The 12,155-nt window shown below is 35.3% G+C and overlaps 1 protein-coding gene across 3 annotated transcripts in view; it reads right to left on the reverse strand.

The window, feature by feature from the left end:
• Window positions 1–12,155, reverse strand: part of IL17RD (interleukin 17 receptor D) — a 75,329-nt gene that overhangs the window by 19,033 nt on the left and 44,141 nt on the right. For 2 of the 3 annotated variants that reach the window (XM_052778247.1, XM_052778245.1), the window contains exons 2-3: window positions 4,767–4,824; window positions 1,264–1,389 (exon numbers count right to left, since the gene is read on the reverse strand). Coding sequence is in view for 2 of the 3 variants with exons in the window: in XM_052778245.1 (XP_052634205.1) it covers window positions 1,264–1,389; window positions 4,767–4,824 (184 nt within the window). In the remaining variant the exon portion in view is untranslated. Of the gene's footprint in view, window positions 1–1,263; window positions 1,390–4,766; window positions 4,825–12,155 lie in introns of those variants that run through there. The other variant, XM_052778246.1, reaches the window with a different exon arrangement.

Consider the following 12,155-nt stretch of genomic DNA (forward strand, 5'->3'; position numbering starts at 1 on the left):
ATTTATCATTAAGTTCAGTGAAATTTTGTACTTTATTGAGTATTGCATGGCTTCAAACATCGCTGAGAAATTGTGGAGGTTTGTCTTCATGTTCCAGATGCTCAGTTTTCAAACGTCTTGCTAATCGTGATGGCTTCACAGTATTAGCTAATATCTCAAGGCACGCTATATGCTTTCGGCAAGGTTCATCATTAACAATGGCAGGTGTAAATCTGTATTTCAAACAATCTTGATAATTTTGGCCTACTTTTTATCAGAACTGATTGGATAGTAATTGTTTTTACCTTCTAATGTGACTGACAAAGAGCCTGTACCAGGAGTAGGGGAACTGTCAGCTCTACTATTTTCTTGTTGTTTGCATATGCTCGCATTATTAGTATTATCTTCAATTACCTTAAGCCACTTGTCCATTTCATCGTGATTGCTAGTTTAGTTAAAACTAGATAATATAATCAGTAAATCCACTTAACCTGGCACACATACACTGCAATAAGTCACAATATACTGAAAGCAAATGAAAGAGTGAGGGCACCACTGTGAACCCCTCCACATTGTAGAACACCCACTCTTCCTTTAGGATACCTCACATACCACATGTGAAAAATGAACATCTGACATAGAGACCAAGTAAGGGTGCCAGTGTCAATCCATATATATAGCTTAGTTTTTCTGTTCAAGATTTAAAAAATATGCAAATAGAAGTTCTAAAATTTTCTACATGTGACACAGTGGATCATCTTGTCCACCCCCCACTTTGGAGACTACTGCTCTAGTGGGCAACAAGGTACTTCCAGTGACATTTAAGTGATTGAGGAATATTGTTAGTGACCAGACCTGACAAAGAAACACATTAAAGTTTGTATAGCTATGATTAAATAATGTTTCCACCTGTAAGACAATCTGCATCCTAATGAATCTTTAAGTGTATTGGCAATTAAACTCAATCAATGCCACTGAAATGCACCAATGCCTTGGGGCAGAGAATAAAATCAGGGCTGTTACACAGTTCTGAAGAGCAGGAAAAATTCAACAAACTGGAATAGTAAAAAGCAGTGTACAGCTGCAGAGAGCATCCTACTTTTAAGGGTATTTCAAGTGAGCTAGTAAAAATAGCAGCTTTGCAAAGCTGTTAAGAATTTCTTTCTTCCTAAGCAGTTTGCTTCAATGATTCCAAGCATAATTTAATTATTTTACCTAATACCGATCAGCAAGAAGTTATTACCGAAGACATGATGAATTAGTCCATTTCCCTCTACTACTTACCAACGGCATTTGCTGTCCAAAGTATCGTCACTGCAACCTGTTCATAACATGCATACTGACTGATAGTTATATTCTGCACATCTCCAATCACGTGTTTTCCCACTGAATTCAGATAAGGTGTACAGTCTAAAAATATGGAGAAATAAATGCTTTAGGAAAAACATTCTAACCGACGTTCTTGTCCCATACCAGGGCAATTAAATCTTTATCTGCCAACAGCACCTTAAAGATCTATTCAAGCAACCAGTTTCCAACATGACCCGCATCTTTCCATGTAAATAAAGAATTAAGTTAATTTCCTAACTTTTCCTCAAGATTGAGCAAAGTAAAAGTACATGTGCACTATTTATTCTATAAAAATAAGTACTGTATAGTAAATCTAAATTAAGCTTTTGTTTCAGGACTCTGAAAACCACAAAACTTTCCAAATCATTGAGCACAACCACCTTCACCACTTGCAAAACCCTAGTTCACAGGACTCCAAAGGAAATTACCAGTTTATAATACCAGTGTAGCCTGTACCACACTCTAAAAACGACACGTCGGGACTCCTAAAAGAGAACAACTTTTCCTCACTAATTACTCCAAAGAATATGAAGACTGATATTAATTTTGTGCATGTACAGAGCTTAGAGCAAGACAATATTGGTCAATGATCAGGCACGTATGAGAACAACGAACAACATGAAGCTTTAGAACTGGTACTCAATAAGTGCTTTTTAACCACGACACTGTTTGATCCTGACCATAAAGAACCTACTGCCTAAATCCATCTCATGTCTGTCATCCATTCAATAGCCATATCCCCAGTAGAGCATTTTCCTGCCACTGGATCCAGTCAGAACTAGTTTTGTCTTGTTATCCTCACAAAAACAGTGTACTCCCTTAAGTTACAGCTCTGCAAACATACGATTATAGAAAACCTCAGCTTTCATTAAGAAAATAAAATATAAAAAAAACATTCTTGATTTTGTTATTGAACTTGACCATGTGTTCATGCATTCAAAACAAGAAAACAAATTACCCTGAATTTTATTACTTTTAAAGCATTACAATGTTTAGAGTCATCTTTTGTGGCAGGAAGAGAAGTAGCGGCCAGAGAATTCAATAGTTCCAGAGCACAGTATACATGAAGATGTGTATGAACAAACATTCTGCTTCTAAACTAGTGAAGCCAACAAAATCCAGAAAAAGTTGACCAGTAGACTATATATTGCTGACTCACAATTAACTCTAAAAAACTGAGATAATCTATATGCTATGTATTTGTCTATACTGAGTTTGTAGAAACGAAACATGAAAAACCAAGTGTTACGATAAGCCAATGCAGGAAATTCGAATTTAATTCAGAGGTGTGATCTTAAAGGCAAGGAAAGGAAAACTATTAACTGAAAAGCAGTTTTAGAAAATGGCTTCTTACTGTGAAGAACAATGGTAAGGGATCTTTTATGTAACTGCCATGCAAATAAGAATAGAACAGTTTGTACAACACTGCCTTTTACAAAAGCTGGGCAGTTGGTACTTACTTTGCTGTTTGTAGAATTCTGTTGCTACGAGTGAACTCAATGACAGCATGAACTTCCTCTTAGGAGAATAGAGTATCTCTTTCAATGGAAAGTTTGAAGTAACAGTTTTTCTGCTAGGTCTGGATCTAATTAACAGCAAGCCCAAGATTTTGGATCCTGGTTACTAAAATTTTATGGTCAAACGACAATTTGCCAAAATGGAATATAGCACAAACGTCTCAAGTTTGACTGTGAGTCACTGATTTACATTTTTAAAGAACAACAGATTTAGGAAGAAAACAGAAGGGAAAAATTGCACTTTTCAGGAAACCACTTCTTTTACTTGAATACAAATGAAAATACTAAAACATACAAACATTTGTTCTTCACCTGAATAAATAATCTAACCAACTGATTTAACAACATAAAACACAGTTCGCTAGAGTTGCTGTGTGACAAACAAAAGCCTTTAAGTCCCAGCCAGCAAGTCCAATTCTCTTTTGTGCTGGCTTATTCACGATAAGTATGTATTTCCATATTATACAAACTCTTTAGCCTTGATATCAGGGAACTCTTTTTCTAGTACTGCAGAACTCAAATAACTCTTTTGTCCAGGAAGCATGCAGTGCCAGCAGAATTTTGAATTAACACTTGTCATTGGTTAAACACAGTTCCTGGTGCCAGAATTAATGGAAAAAACATGACAGATACGGGGACTTAAACAGACTCCATTGTGTTAACTATATGTGGGGATCTCTGTTCTGACTGGTATTATTTCCTGTTTTTCTTTATGTAGATAAAAAAAAATAAGTCTTTTGTAGTGACCACTTACCTCTTGTACAATCTGACATACTTAAATTTTGCTCATTTTAAATATTAACATCAAATTAGATTTAAAAAAATTCACAGTGAAGGATTGCAAATTCAGAAATTAACGCAAAAATAGAGCAGCAAAAAGATGATCAGAATGAAACAAAGGCACTATTGTTAGGTTTCCTGATACATGCTCTCAATGATGAAATTATACCCACATTCAGTATCTAATTTCTTTGGGTAGGCAAAAAACCCAACCTGTAACTTGCATTGGCATTAATACAAACATTAATGCTGTAAATTAGGACCTTCTCTTGACTGTACATTGAGTTTATATTGATGATGGCCACTAACTGCCCAAATAAGGATAAATTCCCAATGTTGTCAATAGTCATACTTTACTGACTAGACAACATAGATGACAAAAACCTTTAAAAAATGAAAACAAAAAGACACAGCTATTTAGCAGACGTTTGAGGAGGTCTGAAGTATTATTGCTGCAACCTGCTTATTACTGTTATTATGCTAGACATTACTTTCTTCTTAGTTTAGCTGCAAAACAGACCACATCTGCTACAGGACTAAAACCATCTGTCTTCACTGAAAACGTAAACAGTAGTTTTCCACTAACCTGGTCCTTTAACACTGTAGCTAACAAAAAGTTCCAACTACTTCAACTAGATGAAGAGATTCTACTCATCTTCAATATTCATATTCAATATTAATTCTTGCAAAGACACATTTTTAATATATTCAAATACAAACTACACGTTTTCTACCTTGAGGCACTTTACACCACTTTCCCCAAAAATTACACATCAAAGATATATAAAGCTTGAAATAATCCTTTCCTATGACTTTGTGTGTAGTGAACCTTTCAATGGCTACATTCTTTCACAGAATAAAAACATTCTCTATAATTTTCCAGCCAAATACTGGGCAGATGATGTACATCAATCTGAAAGTGAAACTACTACAAATTATTAATTCATTTTATTATCAGTGAAACACAGGAAGGAGAAGATCCACCAGACGCAGCAAAAAGAAATCTAGATTTTAAAATTATGTCAATACTAAAGAGCTCATGCTATTCTTAGAGTCATTTTTAAGACACATGTTGCTATATATTGACAACTGTGATGGAGTCCTTGATTTTTGTGAATACAGTGCAAATTTTCAACTTACTGTCATATTTAAAGGTGATATTGAGTAGTCCATTGTTCTTGGTGACTGATGACAGCCCCTGTAGAGAAATATCAAGAAAATAATTTGAATAAAGCAAGCTACTTTGAACTTACATAGATTTTTATTTTGTAAATAGTTTGTTGCAGGATCATAGAATTCATGATTTTTTTCCTTCTGTTTGGGCATAGCATCCATCAATCTGAACACAGGCAATGACAGAAAAGATTGCATATACCTGCATGCACTCACCTGTCATCAACTTTCCAAATGTAATACTCAAAGAAGTGAAAACAAAGAGAAATGAAAGTCCAAATACAATATTTGCATGAAGACATGAAATTGTGACTTCGGTAGTACGACTTGCCCAGTAGATGTGAATCATAGAAGCTTATTTTTGAAAGAAAGTTATGTGACATTCTCAACTTCGACCATATAGGTTTATCATGCCCATAAAAACCCCACACCTATTAATCGAGGATTAATGACAAATCAAATTGGGTTTCCCAGGGCAAACACAATGTAGAAGAAGAGAGAAAGAAGAGAGAAGAATGTCAGTCTGAAAAAGCTGATCTCAATTCCACAGTCGTGAAAAAGAGTATAAGAAGTTCTAACAGACAGAAGAAGGAATGTCACTGCTAAGCACTGTGGTCATAGCACTTTAGCTCTATTTTCTTGGTGAAGGTCAGTTGCAGGAAAGAAATTAAAGGTAGGAACAAAACAGTAGAAGAACTGATGAAAGAGCACTCATCACCTTCCAGACACTCCTCATCCCATTAACTACCTCAGAACAGGTGGCTAAAGGACTCTATTACCTATTTGTCAGTTGGGCAAACTAACCCACCAAATTTTCAGCACTCAGAATTCATCTACAATCAAGTCATCCTTTTTTTTTTTTTTTAAGTCTAATATTATTCAATGCTCACAAGAACTACACAGAATTCAAAGCTTAACATAAGCTGAGGTACGATAAGCCAGGACACAAAACCTATGGCCTGGTTCATCAGTGTGTCTGAATTGTATATGGGAGAAACTCTTACTACAGAGAGAGTATCAATGTCCAGTGTCTAGATATGTGCCCACACCTACCCTTCATTAAATTATTTTATACAGATATATTTATATGTAACTTATGTTTCTGTGCCTGATACCATTCTTGTGGAATTTATACTTCCATGTGCTTTGAGTCTTACGCAGTTTATGCGCTGGATTACTTTCCTGTTGTATTTATTTATGTGAGAGGCCCCCATATAGAGGCCCAAATCATTTTACCATGTATTGTAAATATTCTGAAGAAATTCTGGCCGAGAAGAGCTTAATTAGACAAAAACACAGATGGAGAATTTAAATTTCGATCTTCCCATTGATTATTGTCTAAAATCAACAAATAGTTAAAGGAGAACAAATGAAGCAGTGGATTTTCCAACTGGAATAATTGAGATAATTATATCCCTTAACTTTTCCAGCAGAAGTGCATATCATAGAAATCCATTATGCTACATCAGACACACTTTCCTATTATCAAATACTATTAAAACAGATACTGCCATCCTTGCTGAGTGTCGCAGATCTGAGGACCAATGGGAGAATTATTCCATTGCTCTCCCAGGGAGGAATCCAGACACATACGCAAGCTGGTGCGTCTGGTGTCTCTTCTATACGTACACAAAAGAACCTTGGACTTCAGAGACAGCAATACCTTACTCTTCAGAAAGCACTGAAATTGTTTTTGGAACGCAAAACATAGCATCACCCTCACCCTTACTAGACACAAAGTAGAAAACCGTAACACTGATTCTTATGGAGTAATATCATTCCCTGAAAGGCAAATAACATCATAATTACCATTATCTTGACAAAAAATATGAGCCATTTACATGGAATTATATCTGGGTTTACAGCTACATTGTAAAGGACAGAAAGAACTCCAACATTAATTAGATGTTGTCACGATCACATGTAAACATTCACTGCATCTCACTTCATAGTCAGAGACAGGTGTTTAGAAAGAAAAACGAGGTATGAGTTAAGTTACCTTTAAAAAAAACCCCCACAAACCGTAAAATACTACATAAAGAATGAAAGCAAAGCAGATCTTGATAGTACTGTTAAAAGTGAAATTTGTAATCTCACTTTCTTCTTAGGTGGCTTTTCATTTGTTTAACTTTGATTTAGTTTGGCATTAAACAAGCTGTTATACAAAAAGGTTTCCTGAAACAGGAAGACGTAAATTTTTTTCAGTCTTAACTTTTCTATTAATATTTGTTCAACTCATTTTCTGTTTCTCTTAAGCTATATAAAATCTCATTTAACTCAGTACTACAGCAAAGCAAAGACATTATGTGTTTCATACAACAGGCAGAAACCCCCCCCCAAAACTATTGACTTTTTATATTTATAAATAAAGACAGATAAACCATCAAATTAATTGTTACCCGTCTTCCTTTTGTCTCCTAGAGCTGAAGTTTTGAGACAAATTTCACCAAAGCCCAGTGAAAATTAGCACAAATGTTTTAATTCTTTAGACAGGATCTTTTATATCCTGTATTAAAAAAAAAAAATAAAGCAATGCTTTTTACTGCACCTTTAATTGCATTTCTACTGGAATTATGGTGACAGCACAAAATATGTAACAGTAGAAGCATAAATCAATATACCACAATCATTAATAAAGTAGATGCAAAAGGTAAACATAACATAAGCCAAACTCTGCTGAACTTAAGCAGCACTTACAGGTTGTAAAACTATGCTCCCAAGTGTATAAAAGGTTCAAAAAAGGCTGCAGTAATTTGGGTGAGAATTAGGGTCACTTTAAAGTGCTGAACTAGCTAATTGTCATATGAGTAAAAACATGTAACCTAGTCAGATAATTTGATCATGCTAAACTTTGGTATTAATCCTCCAAGTACTTACTGCTGTGAGTTTAAAAATATATTCTTCCAGGAAGCATTCCCTTGTATTTAAGCCATAAAGTAATTGTGGTATTTAAATGGCTTATAGCTAAGACAGCTTGTTTAGAGCATCTTTCTTTAAAACTATAAATACTAATGCTGTGGCCTTAGGGCTCCACATTCTTAGTTAATTAACCACAAACATTTGTGAATTTACACGAAGCTTTTAATTCTGAACTTTACTAGAAAGCAAGTCTCCATTGCCTGAAGCCTTGTCTATAAAATCCCTTTGGTCCACATACTTCTATACACACCGACTGAGAAGGAATACGTAGGAAAGAAAACAGCCAAAACATCTTTTATGAAGAGCTATAGACCACTGGTCTTTAAAGAGATAATCAAAGTTGAAATGCACACAGATTAGATTACCAATAACCTTGTTTGTAAAAAAGCAGGGATGAGGGAAGGGCGGGGGGGTTATCCATAACAACATTAAATCTCATATTATGTGAGCTCAAAGCACAGAACTCCGCAGAAAACATGATAAACTAAGATCCAAATCCTGCATCTACATTGGGCAAGCAAGCCAGAAAGAATTTCCATCACGTATCACGTACCTCAAATCACAGAGATCAATGCTCGATCTGTTCCTCAATCCATATGAACAACTTGAGACAGTTAAGGTTAAGATCCTAAGATATCTTAAATCAGCACAGTTCTGAATAACACTAATACATATAATCTCCTGAAGAAGGAATACCTAATTTGGATGTTCAAGGCATGTGCAGGCATTTAATTTTATTTAAATATTCACCTTTCAACATGAAAGAGCACAAGTATTAATAACAGTCAAAGACTATTACATGAAGTTAACCTGTATTTTTTTTGCTTATATTTTTCTAATACCTACACTTCATTTATGGTAACAACTTATTAATGAAATGCACTTAAAACAACTCTTTTTACCCATTACTATGCCAGAGAGGAACAAAGTTAGGATTACATTTCCACATGAACTAATTGTGCCTCCAAAAAAAGTTAAATTTAACTAATGCCTGCCATCAGAGGCATAAGCTAAGTACAACAGAAAGAAATAAAAAAAATCTGCTTGATTTTTATTGTTGAACTTTCCCCTCTTCCTTTTAATCTAGAACATATACTGTTTCATATTTGAAAGTAACATCTATCTTTTATATTTGACAATTCCTGCCAGAGATGGCATTGGTGATTTCAGAATTGTCCTATGAATAACCATTTTTACAAATAATATTGAAATACACTCAACATTCAACTTCTGTTGAGCAAACACTCCTTCATTCAATAAAGGCAATTTATGCACGTGAATAGGCACTGTCAGGCAGCCACTTTAACATCAATACTAGGAAACAGAGAGAGATGCTAGCACTAATTACAGAGATCTGTTAAAGGAGGTAGGAAATCACTACCCCTCAAGCATAGCCTTGTGCACCAGACCAAAACAGTAATCATGATTCATCTTTCATATGTTGTTAATCAATGCACACATGGTCCTAATTTCATGCTCCCATGAGGCAAACTGAAGGGACAATTGTTTTTGAACTCTAACATCAAGATGAATAATCAATGTTTATCATACTCACTGCTCAGTAAACTAAAAGCTTTATATTTGACATCTGCTCTTTTCGTTTTAAAGCTTTCTTGATGCTTTCAACCAAGTTAAAGTATTTTCCGTTTCTACAATCATCAGTAAAAAGATTAATTATCTGTACTGTTTATACGCCTGCATTTTGGATTGCTTCCAACAAAATATAACAAAATACATAATCCATGCTAATGTTTGCTATATAACTTCTGCGTACTCCACTGACTGCAGAATGAATTCTAAACCCTGGGTGGATGGGTTTGTACTGTTACTACTATATCCTTGGTGTAACTGACAATTCCAAACATAAATTTTGTTCAGATTTGGCTTTATATATATGTATTTATGTTCCTGCACTGCATGCACAAATTATGGGAAAAACATTTTAAAGAAACATCTCAGTGACACTGCAGAAGTAAGTTTTAATAAAAGTGAATTCAAGGAGCAATAGCCTTCTCTGTGCCTATTTCATATTTGAAACAGGGACCTAGATTCTTAAAAACATTTTTTTAAAGCTCTTTTAATAAGTTGGTATCTTTTGTGTTTCTTCTTATGTAAGCAACATAATGATTTACAAGAAATTACCAGATTTTGTTTGGTTCTTTGTTGTTATTTATTTACTTTTTCACTGCTTCATCTTTAGAGCCACTGCACGTAAATTCAGCCACAGAGGAGCTGAATGTGTCTTCATAGCATTGCATCTTGAATTTGACCTGAGATATGAAAGATAAAGCACTGGTTTTACTTCACTATAAAATATGTATTGGGGGGGAAGAAAACCATCATTTTTGAGCACGAAGGAACTTCATGATCCATCCAACCCCTGGTTATCCTCTTGTTATACAAGCTGGTTAGCTGATTCTTCCCCAACACATCCTTGTCAAGAGCAGCCTGACATGTTCAAGGATCCCAATTTTTCTTCTACCTCACTTGTGAAAATTCAATGGTCAATCTCCAGGTGTTAGCACATTACTCTTACACAATTGTCCCTTTCAGACAGAGTATTAGGTTGCCTGGTAGATCAATTAGGCCCTTCCTCTGAACTCGAAGAACCTTTGTTTCATGTGAACATACTTAATGCTTTGACTTTCTCAGCACAGCTCAGCCTTCCAGGGAGTAAGTAGATGCCTGGTGACCTGAGGCAGGCACAATACACTTCCCTTTGTTTAAAACTGTCAGGCACGTTCACATTTAGCATATTCCTTCTCCATCTCCCAGAATACAGCTTATTACCCCAATTTAAGCCCTGTAACTTGGAAAAACATTACGAAGCATCCATACTAGCCTTTTTAAAAAAATGTTCTACCTTAAGCAGCAGTCAAAATCTTCTAAGAAGTCAAAAATTCAAAACCAGTACTGTATAGATGGCCCAGACACTGTGCGTTATAATCCAGGTACATCATCAACAACAAACAAACTACTTTACATAAGAATCTGGGAGACGAAACATGCAAAACTTACTTTCCTAAACCAAACACAAGGAACTCATACCCCATTTGTATAAGAATTGTCCTGACCTTTTGTGATCGTTAAATATCTCACTTTTTCACAAAATGACGACATTATCCATGGTTTCATGGTTGACTTTCCACATAGGTAATTACATTTTGTCTGAACAAATTCTTCTGCCATTTCAACTAGACATGGTTTTCTCAAGTTCCTCCTGTCATGAAAGGATATTGAATTGAACAGCTGCTGACTTAAATCCTGTCCTTAAACGTACACATGTATACTCATATGCCAGCTAGCTTCATGGGGGTCTTTTCAGATTTTGGGGGTCAAACATGCTGATTGAAGATCACGAATTGCAGTGTATCCTATCTAAAAAAAAAAAAAAACTAACAAAAACAACAACAAAAAAACAGTAGAAATGCCTTTTCATTATGCCTCATTCCCAGCTATTTTAGTTTCTATTTAGAAAGGCGATGTGGAAGGTTACCTTACACATTAGTCAGTCTGACAGAGAGGTAAGAAATCATTGTAATGAAGAAATACTACAAAAAATATTTACAGCATGACTCTTCAGTATGCAGCATGGCTTCACACAGCTGTTCACTGAATGTATGTCAACTTGTTTACTTTAAGGAACAGACAGTCCTGAAAGCTACAATTTAACAACAATAGAAGCAAGTTTAATCTATACTGTTTGCCACCTACTGTGAAAATCTGAAGTCTCTGAGTCAAACCCAGGAATTCAATGCAGCAAAGCATGGAAGAAAAAGGGTATCAGCTCTTATTTCTCTCATGCAATTTGCAAGTTTGCCTAAGCAGTTTTCTGTAGTTTGCCTGTCACAATTTTTTTCCAACTTCCTTGTGTGAATAATGTTTGGTAAATTAAAAGCCTTCTAAAAAACCAAACAAAAAGCCCCCCCAAAATCAACAGAATAAATATTTTCAAACAATGCACATTTCCCACAAACTTTACTGAAACCTGCTAGTATAAGGATATTTGGACAAAAGCCAGAAGTGTGTAGTTAAGCCAGTGTTCTCTTAACTCTGGGACATGACCCCTGGCAGGAGAGTTGGAGAAAAGACGAGGTGTTTGGGAAGGGGAGGGGGAAGAAAAGCAATGCCAAGACAGGTGCACGAATGGTGATTGTGACTGCAAAGGAAGGGTGGTGGAAATGGTAAAGTTGTTTTTAGAGAAACCCAAGACAAATTAGTTTGAGAAGCACTGACTTGTGCTATAAACAACAAATAAATAGAATAATTTACAACTGAAATAATGGAGGAGGAGAAATTAATGAAGCCTGTTATGCATGCTTACTGCTTAACATACAACACAGCATACTGTAAGATGAACAAGTTAGCTAATTATTCCACTTAAAGAATATATTTCTTCTTATGGTGGGATGTTATCTACAACTTCAATAAGCCTAC

Source organism: Harpia harpyja, chromosome Z (genome assembly GCF_026419915.1).
Source record: "Harpia harpyja isolate bHarHar1 chromosome Z, bHarHar1 primary haplotype, whole genome shotgun sequence".
Taxonomy (NCBI): domain Eukaryota; kingdom Metazoa; phylum Chordata; class Aves; order Accipitriformes; family Accipitridae; genus Harpia; species Harpia harpyja.